This window comes from Phalaenopsis equestris, unplaced genomic scaffold (assembly GCF_001263595.1).
Source record: "Phalaenopsis equestris unplaced genomic scaffold, ASM126359v1 Scaffold000949, whole genome shotgun sequence".
Classification (NCBI taxonomy): Eukaryota; Viridiplantae; Streptophyta; class Magnoliopsida; order Asparagales; family Orchidaceae; genus Phalaenopsis; species Phalaenopsis equestris.
In genome coordinates this window covers 154,461-173,648 of record NW_018165388.1, presented here as the reverse complement: position 1 = coordinate 173,648, position 19,188 = coordinate 154,461, and the positions used below count along the sequence as shown (strand labels likewise).

The 19,188-nt window shown below is 39.2% G+C and overlaps 1 protein-coding gene across 1 annotated transcript; it reads right to left on the bottom strand.

Annotated features, from left to right (window-relative positions):
- Nucleotides 1-3,953: 3,953 nt before the first annotated feature.
- Nucleotides 3,954-18,224, bottom strand: LOC110032477 (probable receptor-like protein kinase At1g11050). The gene is made up of 4 exons (XM_020736125.1): nucleotides 18,089-18,224; nucleotides 16,943-17,174; nucleotides 16,446-16,596; nucleotides 3,954-6,100 (listed from the first exon to the last, which is right to left on the bottom strand). Exons 1-4 carry the CDS (start codon nucleotides 18,222-18,224, stop codon nucleotides 4,358-4,360), a joined length of 2,262 nt encoding a protein of 753 aa, XP_020591784.1. The 3' UTR covers nucleotides 3,954-4,357.
- Between the last annotated feature and the right edge of the window lie 964 nt (nucleotides 18,225-19,188).

Here is a 19,188-nt window from a genome sequence, read left to right as displayed (position 1 = left end):
AAGAGCGTCAGACCGACCAAAGGGTTGTAGACCGATCGAAAGTTATCCAAACTATCAAGGGGTCAACTAGGCCAACAGGAGACATAAATCCAAGCCAATTACTAGACAAAGGACTAACACCTTCAACAATCCAACAAGTATGAACGCAAAGCTCTCTCAATGGTTCTCTTAAGAGATTACCAAAGTATTAGCGATGGAGCCCGATCCTTGCTTCCTTCTGCATCCGTGCACGCGTGAAGTGACTTTGCGTGTCGCTTCACCAGTTTCATGCATCGATTCCTGCGAAGCGCTTGCTCCCTCCCCTGTTCCCGATCGTGAAAGGTCGCAACCGCGACCCTGTGGTTTCGCAAATTGCTCCCACCTCCCCGGGGTCGCAAACCGAAGCCGCCCCCCCCCCCTCTCCTTTAAGTTATGAACAGAATAGGAAGAAAATGTGAAGCCACGATTTTGGTGCTCTTCTTCAGTTTTCCCGAGATAAAGGAAGGTTTTCTCGGGATAGAGGAAGGAAAGTGTAAGCAGTAGTTCTTTGTGGTAAAAGGAAGAAGAAGAAGATTGTTATCCTTTGGCTTCTTCTTGGTAGCTTGTGGCAGAAGAGAAATTGAGTTTATTTCTCTTGTAAGTTTGTCTTTTTCGGTATATCTCGGTGTAGAGTTTCTTCGGTGTATCTCGGTGTAGAGAGAGAAGAACAGAGAGAGAAGAACAGAGAGCAACGAAGTGAAAGATTCCTCTTGTAAGTCGATACGATCGATTGATGTAAATTCCTCAAGTAGTAAAATCCTCTGTAACTCCGTGGACGTAGGCAATTTGTCGCACCACGTAAATCTGTGTGTTTCGTTGTGTTACTGTTTTCTGGTGTGAATATTTCTCGTTCTACTTTTCGCTTCGTTGATCGTTCTCCTATTTGATTTATATATATTTCATATCAACTAGTATATCTTATCACATCAACTAGTATTAGAGATTTGTTTGGATCTGAGGAAGCATGATGACTGCAAATGAAGTGAAGATTTCAGGGATCCAGAAATTTGATGACACGGATTTTAGTTATTGGAGAATGCAGATAGAGGACTACCCCTATGGGAATAAACTTCATCTTCTGTTATTGAGGAAAAGACCTGAAAGGATGGTTGAGGCTGATTGGAATTTGTTGGATCGACAAGTTCTATAGGTTATTATATTAACCCTATCGAGGACCGTTGCACACAATGTCGTCAAGGAAAGTACGACTGCAGATCTCATGACAGCCTTATCAGGTATGTATGAAAAGTCATCAGCGAATAACAAAGTGTACTTGATGAAGAAGTTATTCAATTTGAAGATGGCGAAAGGTGTTTTTGTTGCTCAACACCTGAATAATTTCAATATTATCACGAATCAATTTTCGTCTGTTGAAATTGATTTTGATGATGAGATACATACGCTGATATTGTTGGCATCATTGTCAAATAGTTGGGAAGCCATGAGGATGACAGTTAGCAGTTATGCAAGTAAATCTAAACTGAAGTGTGATGATATTCGTGATTTGATTTTGGTTGAGGAGGTGCGCAGGAAAGATTTTGGCGAGATCTCAAGTACAAGTTTGACACCGAATGTTGATTTCAAAGGGAGATGGCAGGACAGAAACTCAAATAGAGGAAGATCAAAATCAAAGTCTGGTTAGCAGACAACCTGCTAGAATTGTGGGAAGCCTGGCCACATAAAGAAGAACTGCAGGAATCCTAAGAATATAGAGAATGATAGTGAAAATGTGGTATCTGAAGAAGTATAAAATGCACTATTGCTGACAATCCATAGTTCTGTTGATGATGGAAGTGAAGAGGAGAGTGGGTCCAGGGAATCCATTCGTATTATTCTACAGACAGATGATGGAGAACCACAGAGTTATGAATAGATCTTGCAAGATGAAAGTTCGAGCAGGTGGGAGTTGGCAGAACTTTCACCATGGAAGAAGACATTATAGAACAAGTGGGTGTACCGGGTGAAGACTGAACTTGATGACAGTAAGAGGTACAAGGCTAGACTTGTTGGAAAAGGCTTTCAGCAGAGGTAGGATATTGCTCATGCAGTTGGAGTTGTAAGTAGAGACGAGTAATTCAAGAAATAGCTTGGAGGTGCAAAGCTATGTTGACCCTGCTGATATGTTGATGATATGTTGACTGTGGGGTGTTACTCTTGAGAAACTGAAGTTGTGCGCAGCTTCAGTTGATCTTCTGGAGCAAAGACAGGCTTCGAGTTTTTGAAGAAAAGAAGCTGCCACCAGTGGAGGATTCATGTTTGAAGAGAAAGGGCGACACCGCCAGTGAAAAATATTAGTTTGAGGGAGGAGATGTTGTTGCCTGTGTATAGGTCTCCAAGTGGGAGATTGTTCGCAATGAAGCCTGATCCTTGCTTCCGCCTGCTCTCGCGCACGCGTGAAGAGACTCTGTGCGTCGCTTTGTCAGTTTCGTGAATCGGTGCATTCCAGCTCCAGCCCACTCCCGCCCCTGTTCCCAATCGTGAAAGGTCACAACCGTAACCCTGCAGTTTCACGAACTGCTCCCTTCTCTAGGTTCGCGAAACGACGCTGCCCCCGTCTCCTTTAAGTTGCGAACAGAAGAGGAAGAAAATGTGAAGCCACAATTTTGGTGTTTTTCTTTGGTTTCCTCGGGATAGAGGAATGTTTCCTTGGGATAGAGGAAAGAAAGTGCAAACAGTAGTTTCTTGGGTAGAAGAAAGAAGAAAGAAAGAAGAAGAAGAAGATTAATTGTTCTCCCTTGGCTTCTTCTTGGTGGTTTGTGGCAGAGGAGAAATTAAGTTTATTTCTCTTGTAAGTTTGCCTTCTTCCGTGTAGCTCGGTGTAGAGTTTCTTCAGTGTATCTCGGTGTAGAGAGAGAAGAACTGAGAGAAATGAAAAGAGAGCAACAAAGTGAGAGATTTCTCTTATAAGTTGAGACGATCGACTGGTGTAAATTCTTCAAGTAGTAAAATCATCTGCAACTCCGTGAACCCAGACAATTTGCCAAGCCACATAAATCTGTGTGTTTCGCTGTGTTACTGTTTTCTCATGTGAATTTTTCTTGTTCTACTTTTCACTTGGTTGATCGTTCTCCTATTTTATTTATATATATACCACATCAACTGGTATATCTTATCACATCACAAAGAACAATAATCAAGCAAGTCATTCAGCCATCCTACTGAAGATTCGACTGGCTTGCCATAGCGCAAGCTAATCGGTGCCCAAGTGAAAGCCGCCCAAAACTAACTCTGTTGGCAGACCCAAGGGCCTGTCGAGCAAAAGGTCCAGGTGGGCAAAAAGACCATAATAGCTTATACAACCCTTCTAGAGCAGGGGTAAAACATATAGTTGTACAACTTGTCCATCTGTCTCATATAAATAATGGAACCATATCATGAACTAAAACATTTTGGACTCTTCTCACTAGACCCTTCTTCTATAGGGAGTCTCTCTCTCCCCTTTTCTCTCATAACCACTAATTTTGATATATAACAAAGAACGCAAAGCTCGAAAATACCTCAGTTTGCATGAGAGAGACAAATCATTATACACTTCCTTCTCTCTTCCTCTCTTTCTCTCTCTACCTCTTTCTCATAATTCTTAGGGCTCCATTTCTTGAGCATGCCTCAAAAGACAAATCCAAATTCAACATCACATTTTTAAATTTAAATAAGTGCTATATTTTATATGAAATAAAAAATATTGGTGGCAAAAAAGTAAAAATAAAGGTTTTTGTGTTAGATACTTGAATATATAAGAATTGGGCGGTATATGAGAGACCGCAACAGCAAGCACCCTCAGAGAATAACTTTTTCTTCGATTTCTGTTGTATGAACCAAACATATAACATCTGCACGTTATACTGAGATCGCCCAATTAACCCAAAAAACAAAATGGAGCCACTCCGTTATTGGAATGAAACCAAAAAAAAAAAAATAATAATAAAATAAATTTATCACTGCACCAATTCGCGTTATATTATGGGTGTCACCCTAAAATATTAGTCATTTAACACGAAAAAAATTACGTCACTACATAAATGATATTATGCGGATAATGACCGGGATATAGTGAGGAGGGCGGAGGTCCGCTTCCTGCGCTCCACAGGTCGTTGTTGTCCGCACTTCGGACTATGAGATCAAATATTGCATTTGAATGTAAAGCTAACTAAATTTCTATTGGTTTATGTACTAATCATTTTCCAAGCAAGAAATAGCAGAGATGCCAAATTGCTAATGTCCCGGTATCTCACAAATTGGTTCCCCGGAGCATGTCTCCGAGGTTGACGACGAAGCCACTCAGTGTGGGCGAGGCGGCGACAGTGCTCCCCTCCCCGCCGTAGTTACCTCCATGGCCGATCTACATCGGTCGGTCTGGAACTGCCGGAACTTCAACATCCCCTTCCAGAATCCTCAACGCTTCCTCAATAGTTGGCCTAAATGCCACCATGACATGCGCGCAGAGGATTCCCACAAGAACAAACCGCTCCATGATCCCCTTCGGCCCGCATCCTTCCCCGCTCACAAGTCCCCTGTCGAACACCTCCTCAACCCTCCCATCCTTCACAAGCTTCCACGCCCAGTCGGTGATAAGCACGATGCCGGATGGCGACGCCATGTCCAGCGCTCGCCGCCCGCTCATAATCTCCAGCACCACCATTCCAAAACTGTATACATCGCTTTTTTCAGTCAGCTGCCCGTACAGCGCGTACTCCGGCGAAAGATAGCCGTGAGTACCCGCCACCCGAGTAGTCAGATGCGACTGCCCCTCTCGGCTTTGCCGCGCAAGTCCGAAGTCCGACACCCTCGCCCGCATCTCGTCGTCAAGGAGGATGTTTGTGGCCTTGATGTCGCGGTGGAAAATCGCCGGCTTTATTCCGTAATGCAGATAAGCCAGGGCCTTGGCTACATCGAGGATTATGTTCTTCCTCTGCGGCCAGGTGAGTGGCGGACGCTTGCCAACGCCGCCGCGCAGATCGCGGAAGATGTACTCGTCGAGACTGCCGTTGGGCATGAAGTCGTAGACAAGGAACCTCTGCCTTCCTTGTTCGGTTTCAGCGTCAGTGATACAGCAGCCTCGAAGGGGGACGAGATTGCGGTGGCGGAGGTTGCTGATAATCTCTACCTCGTTGCGGAACTCATCTTCGCCCTGGAACTCTGATTCGAGAACGTGTTTCACGGCGACGGGGCTGCCGTTGGATAGGACGCCGCGGTAGACGACTCCGAATCCCCCGCGGCCTATAAAGTTGCGCTGAGAGAAGTAAGCGGTGGATTTTTCGAGCTCTCGTATGTTGTACCAGATCGCGCCAATGTTGGGGCGAGTAAAAGAGGAAAGCTGGCTATTTTTGGAGTTGGCTGCGGTGTTACAAGCCCTGTTCTTTCTCTGTCGGCGGGAGCGACAGAGATAGAGAGCAAGGGAAATGGAGACGAGAAGAAAGGCAGCGGCGGCAGAGGAGGAGGCGTAGATGGCGGCGTGGGAGGGTGATGTGGAGGATAATTGGGGATAGGGACGAGAGGGGGCCGAGAGACCTAAGATGCAGGAGGAATCACGGGGATCCTCGGGGCCGAAGTTATTGGCGATACCGGCGGCGTAGGTGACGGTGAGGTAGAAGCAATTGGTAGCGTGGGAAGTGTTCCCGTCGAGAGCAGTCAAGCGGGAGGAGAGGCAGGCGGCGCACCTAGTGAGGTCGAGCAGATCAGGGGCGCAGGAGGTATCAACGGAAGTGGAGTTACCAAGTCTGATTTTCCAGTCACGGAGAGACACGATCCCGTCGCAGTAGTCCGGAGATATGACGAATTGCTCCGGAGAAGGGAAGCAGGTGGGGACTAGGGTGGAGGGGAGAGAGAGCTCGGAAAGCTGGGACTGGAAGGACGCTAGGCAATCTGCGGAGGCGGAGATTGAAGGGAGACGGAAGAGGGATGTGGAGCGGAGGCGCTGAGAGAGACCGATCGCCAGCACGCTCAGCAGAGTCATGCAGCAACTGCTCATGTTCGTGGTGTCTGGCAGGCATGATGTGCGATCCCATGGGAAGTGGGAGACGTAACTCAGGTTCATCGGACAACTCTCTCGGACACCTCTCTGCCCCCGCCGGCGATGCAGTGGCTGTCGTCAGAGCTGCTGAGGCGGCAGCGACGAGCAATAGATCTAGGGTTGGGAGCGGAAAGTTCAGCATTTTGAGTAATGGGATTAAGAAGTTTAATCTCTCTTTTCTATGAGATTAGTTTAGGGTTGGGGACGGATGCGAGAGGTTTCGTGCTGGAGGAGCGGACGAGCTTCAGGCGGGTCAGATGTGGCGGCGGCGAGGGTTGGGCTGCGGAAAGACAGAAAATATTATATCAAGGGTGCTCATGCAAAAATGCATTCCCCTCACTATTATTAAATTATTTAATTTTTTTTTATTAAGAGGACCCAAATTATACACATCGCAGATAATGATTGGAGTAATTATACATTTTTGCATCAGGACTCCATAAGAATTGATTTTTATATCCATATCATCTTATTTCTGTGTGACAAATTGTAGTTTATTTTCTTAAAAGTTAATGATAATGATATCAAAATTAGTCAAATACGCTCATTCCTCCCTCCTAATTGAAACACTACATAGAGCTTTTTCCCAAAAGTTACGTTGGCCTTGCTTCTTCCTCTTCTTCTGCTCAAACGTAGAAGTCGATCGTTACAACCTTAATGCTTCTTCACCCTCGCTTGCACGATGACATCTCCTCCCATAAAAAGCCAACTTGTGGCTTACTCCTCTTCCTCCTTCATACCAGAGCCGCTCGATCAAGTCCTTCATCTTCTTTGATCATGCTCGACTTCTCTCTCTCAAGAAATCGAGTTCTTTTGGCTTATTAAAGACATTTGATGGATACCTAAAAAGCAGGCAGATTTTGTTTTCTAATACAGCTTTAATTTATTTCTAGGTGAACTCACACTCTGTGCCCTTACACAAGTGTACGTATCATTTTAATAGTATTAGACTTTTTGAGTCTGGATTTGCGATCCAACAGAAAAACGAGGGAATTAGACTTAGAAAAAAGTTCCAGTCTACTATGTTTCGTTTTTAGCTTGAATTGAAATTAAGTGAATGTTCTACAAACTACTTCTACAGAATTGCAAACTAGTTTAAGTTTAAATCCTACAAAAAATTTACTTATCCTAATTAGATTTGGTGATTATCAAGTTATAAAGCTTCTTTCCCTTGCAATGATCTGTTATTGTGTAGAAAATGTAAGGTGTCAATTGTGAATGCGGCTAGTGACAAATAGGAGTAACTCTTTTCTTTACCATCTCTCGAGTGCATAAAAAAGTTTGGTTAAATTGGTTTTAATTCCCTATACTCCAATTTGAACTCATCAAATATTATATCCCTAAAAATTTGCATCTCCCTACAAAGTACTTCACCATACTCTATAGATCAATGTGAATAACTTAGTTGTTCTACCATAGCTCTCCCGAGTCATTACGGATCATAACACATTTTAATAATTCACTTGGCTAGAATGAAAAGTAAATGAAAATCAGGAGGTTACTCATCATATTAAAGTTAAAAAACCAATTTTAGAAACACTTTACACTTCTATACAACCTACTCAATCATTATAAAAAAAAGCAAAAGAGATCTACTCAGAAAACATGAAGAACATACCACAATGCATCATTTGAAACAAGAAATTCCACTAGTAATTGTGCTTACCGAAATATAATAAGAAAAATATACAATACTCAGCATCTTCCCATTTACAATACTTAGAGAATGCTTCCTTAAGGATCTTCTGGTCCTTGTTGCTCTCCTGAATATCCTCCTCACAATACAGCTCAAAATCCTCACCAAATGATCAATGAAACCTATCCTATTCTTTCCTAAAACAAACCTTGCCTTCTCCTCTACCAAAGTCTTTTTTTCTCATCCTCAAAGAGCTCTTTAATCCGGTTGAATAACTCCTCAACTTGCAGATTCAAACTACTAAAACTATCTACACAGTTTTCAGGGCCTAGAAGCAATGGGGCTGGCGCCTAGGCACCAGTCTTTCTGCCTGCCTAATGGCGCCTAGGCGCCCAAAATTCTAGCGTTAAGGCATTGGTAGTGGTGCCTAAGCGCCTAAGGGCTAGCGCTTAAGCGCCAGCCTCTCGGATTCTCAGGTCTGGGACTGGAGCCTAGGCACCAAAGAATTTTGGCTCCTAGCCGCCAATCCCTTGTAGCCACCATAGCTCCAAGTTACCTCCACTACATTTCTTCTCCACTTTGATCCACTTCTAATAATTGTTGTACCTGTAAGAAAAACAAAAAAAATACATTTCTTTAAAGTGCAATTTCATCCATAAAAATATGCAAAATATAAAGGAAATTAAGCATTCTTTTTTACACATCAAAATCCCCCAATTTTAAAGCTTACTTGTCCTCAAGTAACATTAGAATACTAATACCAAATTTATTTAATTTAAGTGGTTTTCATAAAAATTGTCAACAATTTGGCCATAGGAAATTCATAGTGTAAGATTAAAATGACTCAAATAAAGAAGTGTAGACCTAGGTTGTAAGAAACATTGCATCCAAATAAGAAAAACCGACTTTCCACTTCTAAAAGAAATGATTATTTGCTAAATATGGTATCTTAGATGGTATAAACACATAATTGAAGCACTCCTTTTTAATTTAAAAAGATTTACTAATCCTTATTAACTATTAGGAACTTTAGGATGGTTAAGATGCTTTAAATTTAAAATGAACCTTGTGAAACCAGTTTTTAATGAGGCTTCTTCTCAAGCTTCTCCCCACTTTATATTTTCTTTTTAATATCTCTTCTTGCTTTAGGATGTAGATTTCAATTTTTAACATAATTTTATGTGTATTACTATATCTGGATAGATCTTTTAATAGTTTTGAATTCGACTATCATCTCTCTAAAGTCAAACTCACCACTCTTTTCACTTTTAAGTTTTTCAAAAGTTAAGAAATATTAGTTGAAAATATGATTTTATAGATGCTCAATTCTTATTAAGTGTATATCTAAGTGTAACAAATTTAACAAGTATATGACTCTTTTCAAAAATAAATAATCAAATAATTTTTTGTACCTATTGAACTACAAGTTAACTACACACTAGTCTAGTCTCATTTACATAGAATTTAATATAAAGAAATTATGTTTTTTTTCCCTAAAATTATGATAGTTTTAAACTTAACACCACATTGCTCAAATCTGCTTAAGCATATCAATTCAAATACATGTTACTTACGAAAAATAAATTTAAGCTTTTAAAAGATTTTTCTCCCTCTCAAACTTAACTTTTATCATATAGAGCAATTTAAAAAATGAATACAAACAGGGAGAAAATAGCATAGAAATACTTCCTACCACATGTGTCTACCATTAAGATGAGCAGATATATATAAGACAAACATATATGAAGTAGTAAGCAATCAAAGCAAAACATAAATGAAATGAAACTACACTAGAGAAAATCTAAATATTACAACGGGTAACTAAAAAAAATAAGACCATAACAATAAATATAAACTGATCAAGGAAAATTCAGTGGCAGCAACAAGAAATAACAAATATAGTTTAGTACATCCACATAGTAGAAAATAAAAATAATGTCCAGTACATTCACAAAACAAAAACAAAAATACTATCCAATACATCCACAAATAGTAAATAAATCTACTCCTAATCATCATCTTCTTTTTCCTCCTCATCTTATTCTTCTTCTTCCTCATCCTCCTCCATCGGTTGCCTATGCTCATATATCTCGTAAGGCGGACACACTGGAAAGTCCACTGACTTTAGGGGTGTAAACGAACAAAACACGAACGAACAGAGCATGTGTTTGTGTTCGGTTCGTTTGAAATTTAGTTTGTTTGAAATAAGCTCGTGTTCGAAATTGTTTGTGAAATCACTGTTCGTGTTCGTTTCTTAACGAACGAGCCGAACACGAGTCAAACACGAGCTGTTCGCAAACAACAAATCAGTTTGACATCCCTAATATTAATATATATAAAATAAATAATATATTATATTAATTATATAACTTATATTATACAAATATATAATATCTATATTAGTATATTACTAATATAGTTTACCAATATATTATTATTATTAATTTATTACATTATAAATTTTAATTTTTTAAAATATCATAAATTATATATATATATAATTATTTTAAATTATTTTACATTTCGAACAATAACGTTTCAAACATGAACGAACGCATCACTGTTCCTGTTTAGTTCCTTTAACTAACCGAACGAAAAAAAAAAATTGTTCACGTCGTCTCGTTTACTCATCGAATGAATTGAACACGAACTCATGGACGAACCAAACACGAACTGTTCACGAACAATGAGCTTTTTTTGACAGCCCTAACTGAGTTGTCCCCTTTCTCTTATACATTTCCAGTTCAACTCCTGGGAAATTGGCATGATGATCAAATTTGCTTTTATAATATCAATCCAAATGTGAATAATGTTCAATTAATCAATACACTTAAATATACCTAATTACTCTAGTTTAAAATTAGGGAGAAAAATCTTTTAATGGAAGAAGCAAACAACTTAGGTACGATTTAAACTTGTTTAAACCTACTATTTTTGCAGACGTATTGAGGAGGAGGAGAATGAGGTTAAGCCATTGTGTTGAATTTTTTTCTAAACACTGCATTCCTCCAATATAGTCCAATTTTTTATGTCTAGATTGGCTTTAATGGATGAAGCATCTCCTACCCACTACTTGTAGAAATTCCACACACTGGCACAAAGAAAAGATAGTATACGGATGTCCCAAACCAAGAGTAATTCCCCCACTTGTGGAATTTACTATTGAGTAATGAATAAGGGAACCTACATCAATGGATTTATTATGTTGGATACAATAATTTATGAAAGCTTGGTCTCTGGTCACTTCATTAATATTAGTCGAAGGAAGCATTTTAGCTGAAATAAAAGTGTCAAGCTTTCAATATTCCATTTAGTTTGGAAGTAGAAAAATTGATCTTATTGCCCTCATTAACTTTTTATTCTCCTCGACCATCATTTACAGAATTGAAAACTTCATTTAGATAATCACCAGTTAAAGTAAAAAATATGTAGAAGCTATCACGATGATTTCTCAAAGAAAATTATGTATTGATATGGAAAGGAGAAATATCCACAAGTTTCCCTCTCACAAAATATAATCCATCGATAGCTTCGGAAAGATTATCATAAAATTCTCTTATTACAGAGACCACAACAACATAGATATTATAACAAAATTCTTCCCATTACAGACTTACCATAACTCTTTCCACCTGACCACCAGGGCTAATGTCACCTTCTCCACTATGAACTTCTTCGACATTAAAAAGTTGTTGTAACGCTCCTGTGCTTTAGAGCATACAACTTCTTTTTGTCAAACAAAGATTTGGACTTGCTTCCTTTCATTTCGGGAGCCATAGGAAAGCAATAACATTGAAAATCCAAGAGAATGAGGCTAAAAATTGATGTTGATGCACACTACATGCAAGCTATACGCTAAATCAGAATTCTCTCCAAAAATCTCCACTTTCACCTTCTCCACCAAAAAAATTCGAAAAATCTCTAATACAAATTGGAAGAACAAGCTTAGAGATTGGATTTTACCTCATGGAAGTGATGTCCACTCACCAAAACTTCAAGAATCAAGCGAAAAAGGATGGCAAAGGGAAGCCCTAAGCATCGTCTCTCAGTTGACGAAGAGGAGTCGTGGAGGAAATTTCGTGAAAATGACTTAAACCGACCGGTTTGGCCGATTATGTCGAGCAAGTGAAAGCGGCGCCTAGGCGCTGTTTCTGTGCATAGTGATGCCTTGGCGCCAAATTATCGACGCCTAGGTGCCAGGTCCAGTTTTTCTCCTGCTCATAATTTGCAATATTTGATCCTCCTGAAATCCTTAATCACAACCACTACACAAACAAACACAATCTTAATGAGGATAACTCATCCTCCTTCTCACCACATCTCCCTTCTCCAAATTCTCATCTCCAATGGAAGCTCCTTCTATTGACTATTGGGTGTTTTTACACATCTTTTTAAAGATATTCAGGTCCAAATAGTACCATTTCTATTGACTTATGTGTTGTCAACCTCTAAGTACTATGTTGTCCAATAAAGTATACACCTCTATCAGTTCAATGAAAATATCATCTGCATGCTCCTCTAATAGTTAGTTTATTGAACTAATCACGATAGAAGAACAATGTCGTAAATAAGAATTAAAGAATTAAGATGGACCCATCCTATGATCAAACTCAACATGACTTATGTAAATCCTTGTGTTCGATTGAGAACTAGCATGTCGAGTACAAGGTTTTTCATACTACCACAAAAGACATACATAAGTCCAGTAATAAGGAGAAAATTAAGGATTAACCTCCCTCATATCTCACAATCCTAATCAAAGAAAATCATTCACTACACCAACACAAACATAATCACACAACTACTACAACAATCACAAACACAAATACAAGCACAAATACAAACTTGGGCTCCCTCCCAAGAAGCCCTTAGTTTAGGGTCCTTAGCTAGATGATTCCAGATATTTTATTAGGATAACCCAACATTAAGACCTCATTTATTAAAGACTACTTTTCTCCACCAAAAAGAGCTCTTTTATCCGGATGAATAACTCTCCAAATCATGGTTTCAAATTGTTGAAAAATGCCCAGACAGTTTTTGGTGCCTAGGCACTGACAACGACTTTATATATGCTTAAAAATACAAGAATTTAATACTGCTGCTAGAAGATTTAAATCTTCGGCAACGACGCCAAAAACTTGACAGCGATTATAGATTTGATAAAAATGTGTATAAAATATTCAATAATTGCAAAGTCACACTTATCAACGCAAGTATACGTATCGCTCAAGTAATACAGGGCTCTAATGGAGTCCTAGATATCGATCCCACAGGGAGTAATATTAGAGGCTACGAACTAAGATTTAAAAAATCAATACTTAATCACAACAATATAGTTCAAATTGCATATTTGTCACTAATAGGCAATTGAAATAAAAATATAATTTTAATAAACTCTTAATTAACTAATTATACTAATATAGTTTCTAATGTGAAGTTCAATATATAAGAAAACATCATTCCTCTTGTCAAGAAATTTAAGTGAATGGATAAATTGAATACGTTCAAAATGTATTGTGCCAAATAGGAGCATACTTATTCTTTACCCTTTGGACCAGACATAAAGAACATTGACTAATCATATGCTTGGTTACTGAATCTGCGGCAAGACTGGGAGGATACCGGCTCTCACTTCAGAGCTCCCACGTTCCCCTCGTCTGAGGGCTAACATCTACACTTCAGCACCCAAACGATAGGACTGAATAGAGGATTTTAGTCTGTCACTCTAAAATCTCCAATTCTACGCCCGATAATTTTTATTTCCCTATTTATTTGCGCCCAACTTTCAAGGAATTTGACCTCCCTAAATCTTGGATGTAATCTTCACTTTAGTTGTAAAACTCAACATATTTTAACAAATCAATTAGCCAGATTGAAAGTAAATTAAGATTGAAGTGAAAATATCATCACAATTTCTTTAACATTCTCATGACTCAACCAATTCAAATCATAATTTCACAAAATCTCAAGACAAAGAGAAAAACAGAGAAAACTACTCAGAACTTCTGGAGAAGATACGACAAAACTTGGAATTTATATATAAAAGCAAAGTCACATAAACTTCAATAAGTAAATACCATTTATCTCAAATTCCTCCCGAAGCAAAACTCCTCAAAGTTCCTCTGAATTTCTTCCTTTCTTTACAGCACACAGAATTCTTCTTCGAAGCGGCAATGAGGATTCGAAGCGGCAATGAGGTCTCACTTTTCTTCCACTCTTACAATCCCTCAAAAAATTCCTCATAATACTAACCCTAAATTACACTCTCTACACTCTAATGGGCACCACAAACAACAAAGACTCAGCGGACACCCCCTTTTTCGGCCTTCAAATGTTTCTCTTAAAGTTGTAGAAGAGTTTTCAAGAGTTGCCTAAGCGTCCCTTAAAAAATCGTCCACATTCAATGCATCTATTGAGAGAACCGACATGCTCGTTGTCGGCGTCCTTCTAGAATATTTGATTTCTGATCTCTTGGGAAAAACCCGTCGTCGGCGCTCAAGTTAAAATCTTCATAGTTTGGTCCTTTTTGCTCCAAATTCACTCATTTTTTCACATTTTTGCTCCAATGACCATAATTCAACATACATGCAATGAAACATCAAAAATACATTTCTTTAAAGTACAATATCATCAAAATCAGTGTAAAATAGGTATGAAAATCTCAACATATTTTCCTTTGGTCAGACACCACGCAGCTGGCAACTAGGTGTTAGTCTCTTTGTTTGTCTGCTATGGTATGGGCACCTAGGCTCCCAAAAGTCTGACGCCAAGGCATTGTTGAAGAGTCTCCTAGGCACCCAATGGCTGGCGCTTAAGCGTCATACCTCTGGTTTTCAGGTTTGAGACTGGAGCCTAGGCGCCAAAGGATTCAGACGCCTAGGCGTCGGTCCCTTGTAACCTCCTTATCTCCAAATCACCTCTACTTTGCTTCATGTATTTTGCACTTTCCTCCACTTCTAATACCTATTGTAGAAAAAACAAAAAAAATACATTTCTTTAAAATACAATTTCATCCATAAAAATGTACAAAAATATAAAAAAAAATAAACATCTTTTTTTCTGCACATCAACATTCTGCTACCAAATGCACCCGAGATACCTCCACTCGACCTATCATTCTTCCACTTCTTTGATTTACTTCAAAGGGGACACTCATCTCTTTAAGACTAAATGTCAAGGCATTTTGAATTGATGCAGCTCAATAAAATTCATTTTTTATTATGTTTTATTTTATTTTTTAGTTATTACAGACTGACACGTGAAAATCGATGTAGAACACCTTCATTACTGAAGAAAACAATGAGGGCCGACTCCTTAGCATTGTCAAACTAAAAAATTTTGATTTTAGTGTACATTGTTTTGCTATCATGCTGAAAGTTTTTTGGAATTTCTTTAGAAGCTTTAGATTTGTGTCTTAACATACAAATCCATGTGAACTTTATGTGATCATCAACTAAAGTCAAAAAATAATGATGATCGGTGTGAGCAGATGCATGATAAGGTCTCAATATATCATAATGTATTGAGTTGAAAGAATGTTAAGACATATGGTTATGTGATACAAATGATGAACGACATTATTCGGCTAAGGGACACACATAGCAAGAATTTTTTTTATTAAAATTAGAGACATCATCACACTTTATCTCATCCTTGAGATGATTCTCTTTCTCAAATGAAGGATGCCCTAATGTATGATGTCATTTACGAGCCGAATTGCTATTTACATTAATCCATACAAATCATTATTTGAAGATTCTAATTCAAGAATTTAGAGATCACATTTTCTATTACACTTGCCAATACTCTTCTAGTTGTTATGAAATTTAGGGCGAAGAAAACACATAAATCGACACAAAATCAGAAGAACACACTGAGATTTAAAAAGTTTCGGCAAAGATGTTTACATCCTCGGGAGTAGAGCGACGAATTTAACTATTTCAGAGGAGCTACATACCCATAGGGTTACACATCTATTTATAAATAAAACTCACAGATAATTACAAACACGCCCTCGCTCTCTGCAACCCAATAATCCAAGAGACACACCTCTTTACACCAAAAGACACATCTCTTCATTCCAGGAGACACACCGCTCCAAATCCAAGAGACTCCAAATTCCTGGTATATGAGTCATACCTAACAATTCTCCACCTTAGCGAATATCCAGCCTCTTAGGAGAAAATCTCCACCTTGCGAATATCCAGCCCCTTAGGAGAAAAAATCATGGAGTTTCTTACACCGATGTGGGTTGGGCAACCATGCCAACTAGCAACTGCAAACATTTAACAAGTTCAAGTAACACTAGAACTTGTTGAAAATACCTGACTTGGTTAACTTTTCTACTGCATTTTCATCATATGATCCGACAGAGTGAACTCTACCTACAACTGTACTCCCCAACAGTTCCATCAAGTTTCATAGCTTGCAATGCTTTCAAAATTCTTTGTTGTGCCAACAAATCTTTCACCATTGTTTGTCATAATCCGAAGTTTCTGGTTTCATCGAACTTCATTATCTCAAATTTTACACCAGACATTGTCATTTGAAATTGATTCTGCAGTGAACTTTTCCTGTCTTGTATTCAAACAAAACACACCACATATAAATTCAAATAAACCTGAAATTTTCACTATCAATTGCAACAATTTTCCCGCAGTTTCCTGTGATTCGTGAATCAAATTTTTCACACGAAGGTCTTTCCAATTCGTATAAAAATTCGGTTGAAATACTGTGGACACCAGCCAAACTCCACCTGTCACAATTTCTTATGCGACAAACCTGCGAACAATCTGCGAAATTCGCAAACTCCATCTGCCGCAATTTCTCCTGTGACAAACTTGCAAACTCTTCTGGCTTAACACAACCTGTCGCAACTACACCTGCCGCAACTCCTGCGATAAACTTGCGAACTCCTCTGGCCGAGCACAACCTGTCGCAACTGCACCTACCGCAACTTCTGCGACAAACTTGCAAACTCCTCTAGCTCAGCACAACCTGTCGCAACTCCTCCTGCGACAAACTTGCGAACTCCTCTGGCTTAGCACTACATGTCGCAACTGCACCTGCCGCAACTCCTGCGACAAACTTTTGAACTCCTTTGGCTTAGCACAACCTGTCGCAACTGCACCTGCTACAAACTTGCGAACTTCTCTGGCCGAGCACCACCTGTCGCAACCCCCCCCCCCCCCCCCCCTGCCGCAACTCTACCTGCGATAAACTTGCAAACTCCGCTGGCGGAGCACCACTTATCGCAACTTCACCTGCCGCAACTCTACCTGCAATCTGTGCCGTCCGCGACTTCTTGCGATCTGCCGCGATTCCTTGCTAGACTCCTCCAAGCTAAATGCCTGTCGAGGAAGAAGCCCTTACTGTCGAAGATCGCCTCTACCTCACGAACTGATCGCCTGTCACAGAACCCTCTGCAGATCCGATGGCCTGCTCGCACCTGTCGTCGAACCGTCCGAAGAACTACCACAGTTCTTCTTCTTCTAGTCGAAATCACCGAAGCTAGAAAAATTTCGAAGCGCGAACTCTGAAATGTTGCAAAACCGTTCGCCAATTCCTTCGCCTTCACCTCCGTCAGGACTCAAACTCCTTCTGGTGAACACAGATATTTCGCGAACGTCCTAGGAATTGCCGTAAACTGTTGAACCAAAACCTTCTTCTTCCTCCTCATTCTTCCCGCGCCGATCTCCTCCACCCTAGAACGTAATCTCGTTCTGATACCAATTGTTATAAAATTTAGGGCGAAGAAAACACAGAAATGACACAAAATCAGAAGAGCACACTGAGATTTAACGAGATTTAACGAGGTTCGGAGGTTCGGCAAAGATGTCTATATCCTCAGGAGCAGAGCGGCGAGTTTAACTATTTCAGAGGAGTTACATACCCATAGGGTTACACATCTATTTATAGATAAAACCTACAAATAATTACAAACACACCCTCGCTCCTCCCAATCCACTGATCCAAGAGACACACCTCTTCACACCAAGAGACACACATCTTCATTCCAGGAGACACACCTCTCCAAATCCAAGAGACTCCAAATTACTGGTATATAGCCATACCTAACACTTGTGATTGTCTTGGATGGTGAAATTATCACGAAAAAAAATGTCACAGTGAAATGTTCTTCCTTCATAAGCAAACTAAAAGTTAGCAAGTTAAATTTAAATTAAATTTAAAGTTTGGTATGAATAATACATCATGTAGAATTAAATTAGAATTTAATTCAATGTCCCCACAAAGGTTGACTTGAACTTTTTGTATCGTCGGGTAGGGTCGCTGTAGAGTTTTTTATGTCTCGTGGTACGAAATATATGAGCATTTAAACAAATATGGTTTGAAACACAAGAATTCATGACCAAATCCTTCTTAAGAGACATTTCTGGAAATAGTGGAGATAGAGAAGCACATACCAATGACCCATGATGTGGATGCAGATTCACTACCTGTCGTGATGGAACCGAGGTGGTTGGATAGCTTCATCATCAGTTGTTGGTATTGATTTTTGTCAGAATTCGAAAGAAACTTGTGTTTCCAGTCAATGTACATGCAGATAGTTGGTTAACCGTAGAATTTTGTTCTTTCAATTGACTTCTCTGTCGTCGTTCGAAACATGAAGATTGCAATGGGAGCTGAAAAATCGAGCTCGTTTATTGGCTTTATGATTCCCATTGTTCGTGTTATTGATATGTTATTCTTGAAAGCAAAAGAAACACCATTGGCTATCGATCCCCGGACTCATCTGAGAAATAGAACGTCGCTGCTCTTTTTTTAAAATCAGTGCGAAGACATTGTTAATCGGTGGGATTTGTTTCATTTAGAGCAGCTGGTCTTGCAATTAGGCGAATGACTCGTTTAATCCCATAAGAAAAGCTAATGCATATTCCATCTGATCTGATGATGTAATGCAAGCATCTTCCGGTTTAGGTATGGAACTATCAATGGTCACTCAGAGGTATCCCACGATGTATAAATACAACAGATGGTTCATATCATGCCTCCATAATACAAGTAAGGAAAGAGAGGAAGAGAGCTACATGTAAAGAAGAGAGGAAGAGAGAGAGAGAGAAAGAGTTATGTTTGACAACCTTGCAGTTGGTAGAGTTGAGCTAAAAAAAAAATATCAATTTTAGTTAAGATTATTTATTTATTTTAATTTTAGATTAACTTCAACATTGACTGACATCGAAATTATTTATAGTTAAGGTAACTAGAGTCGAATTTAATTGATTCGAGATTGAGTTGTTGACGTCACTTTTATTTAATAAATTGTAAAGAAAGAATTACATAAATATTGACAGAGTACTTAAACAAAAAAAACCACAAGCAGAAACAACAAAAGTGAAGAAACATGAAAGGTAATCTCCAATACAATGAGAAAATCAATAATAACGCTCTCCATAGCGCCTGACAGGGTACAAAAAGCATACTCATAACAAACTATTGAGACCACATTGCTAATAGTAGCATAAAACAACACAAAGTAATTATACTTAACAGTAGGCGTTATATA

What these genes read in the sequence shown, in the direction of transcription:
- LOC110032477 (XM_020736125.1), bottom strand. Translation starts at nt 18,224, where the DNA reads ATGTACATTGACTGGAAACACAAGTTTCTTTCGAATTCTGACAAAAAT. An exon ending in ATCCACATCATGGGTCATTG is followed by an intron (nt 17,175 to 18,088) that starts GTATGTGCTTCT and finishes AAATTTTTCTAG; the next exon opens with CTTCGGTGATTTCGACTAGA. An exon ending in ATTTCGCAGATTGTTCGCAG is followed by an intron (nt 6,101 to 16,445) that starts GTTTGTCGCATA and finishes CTCTGACGACAG; the next exon opens with CCACTGCATCGCCGGCGGGG.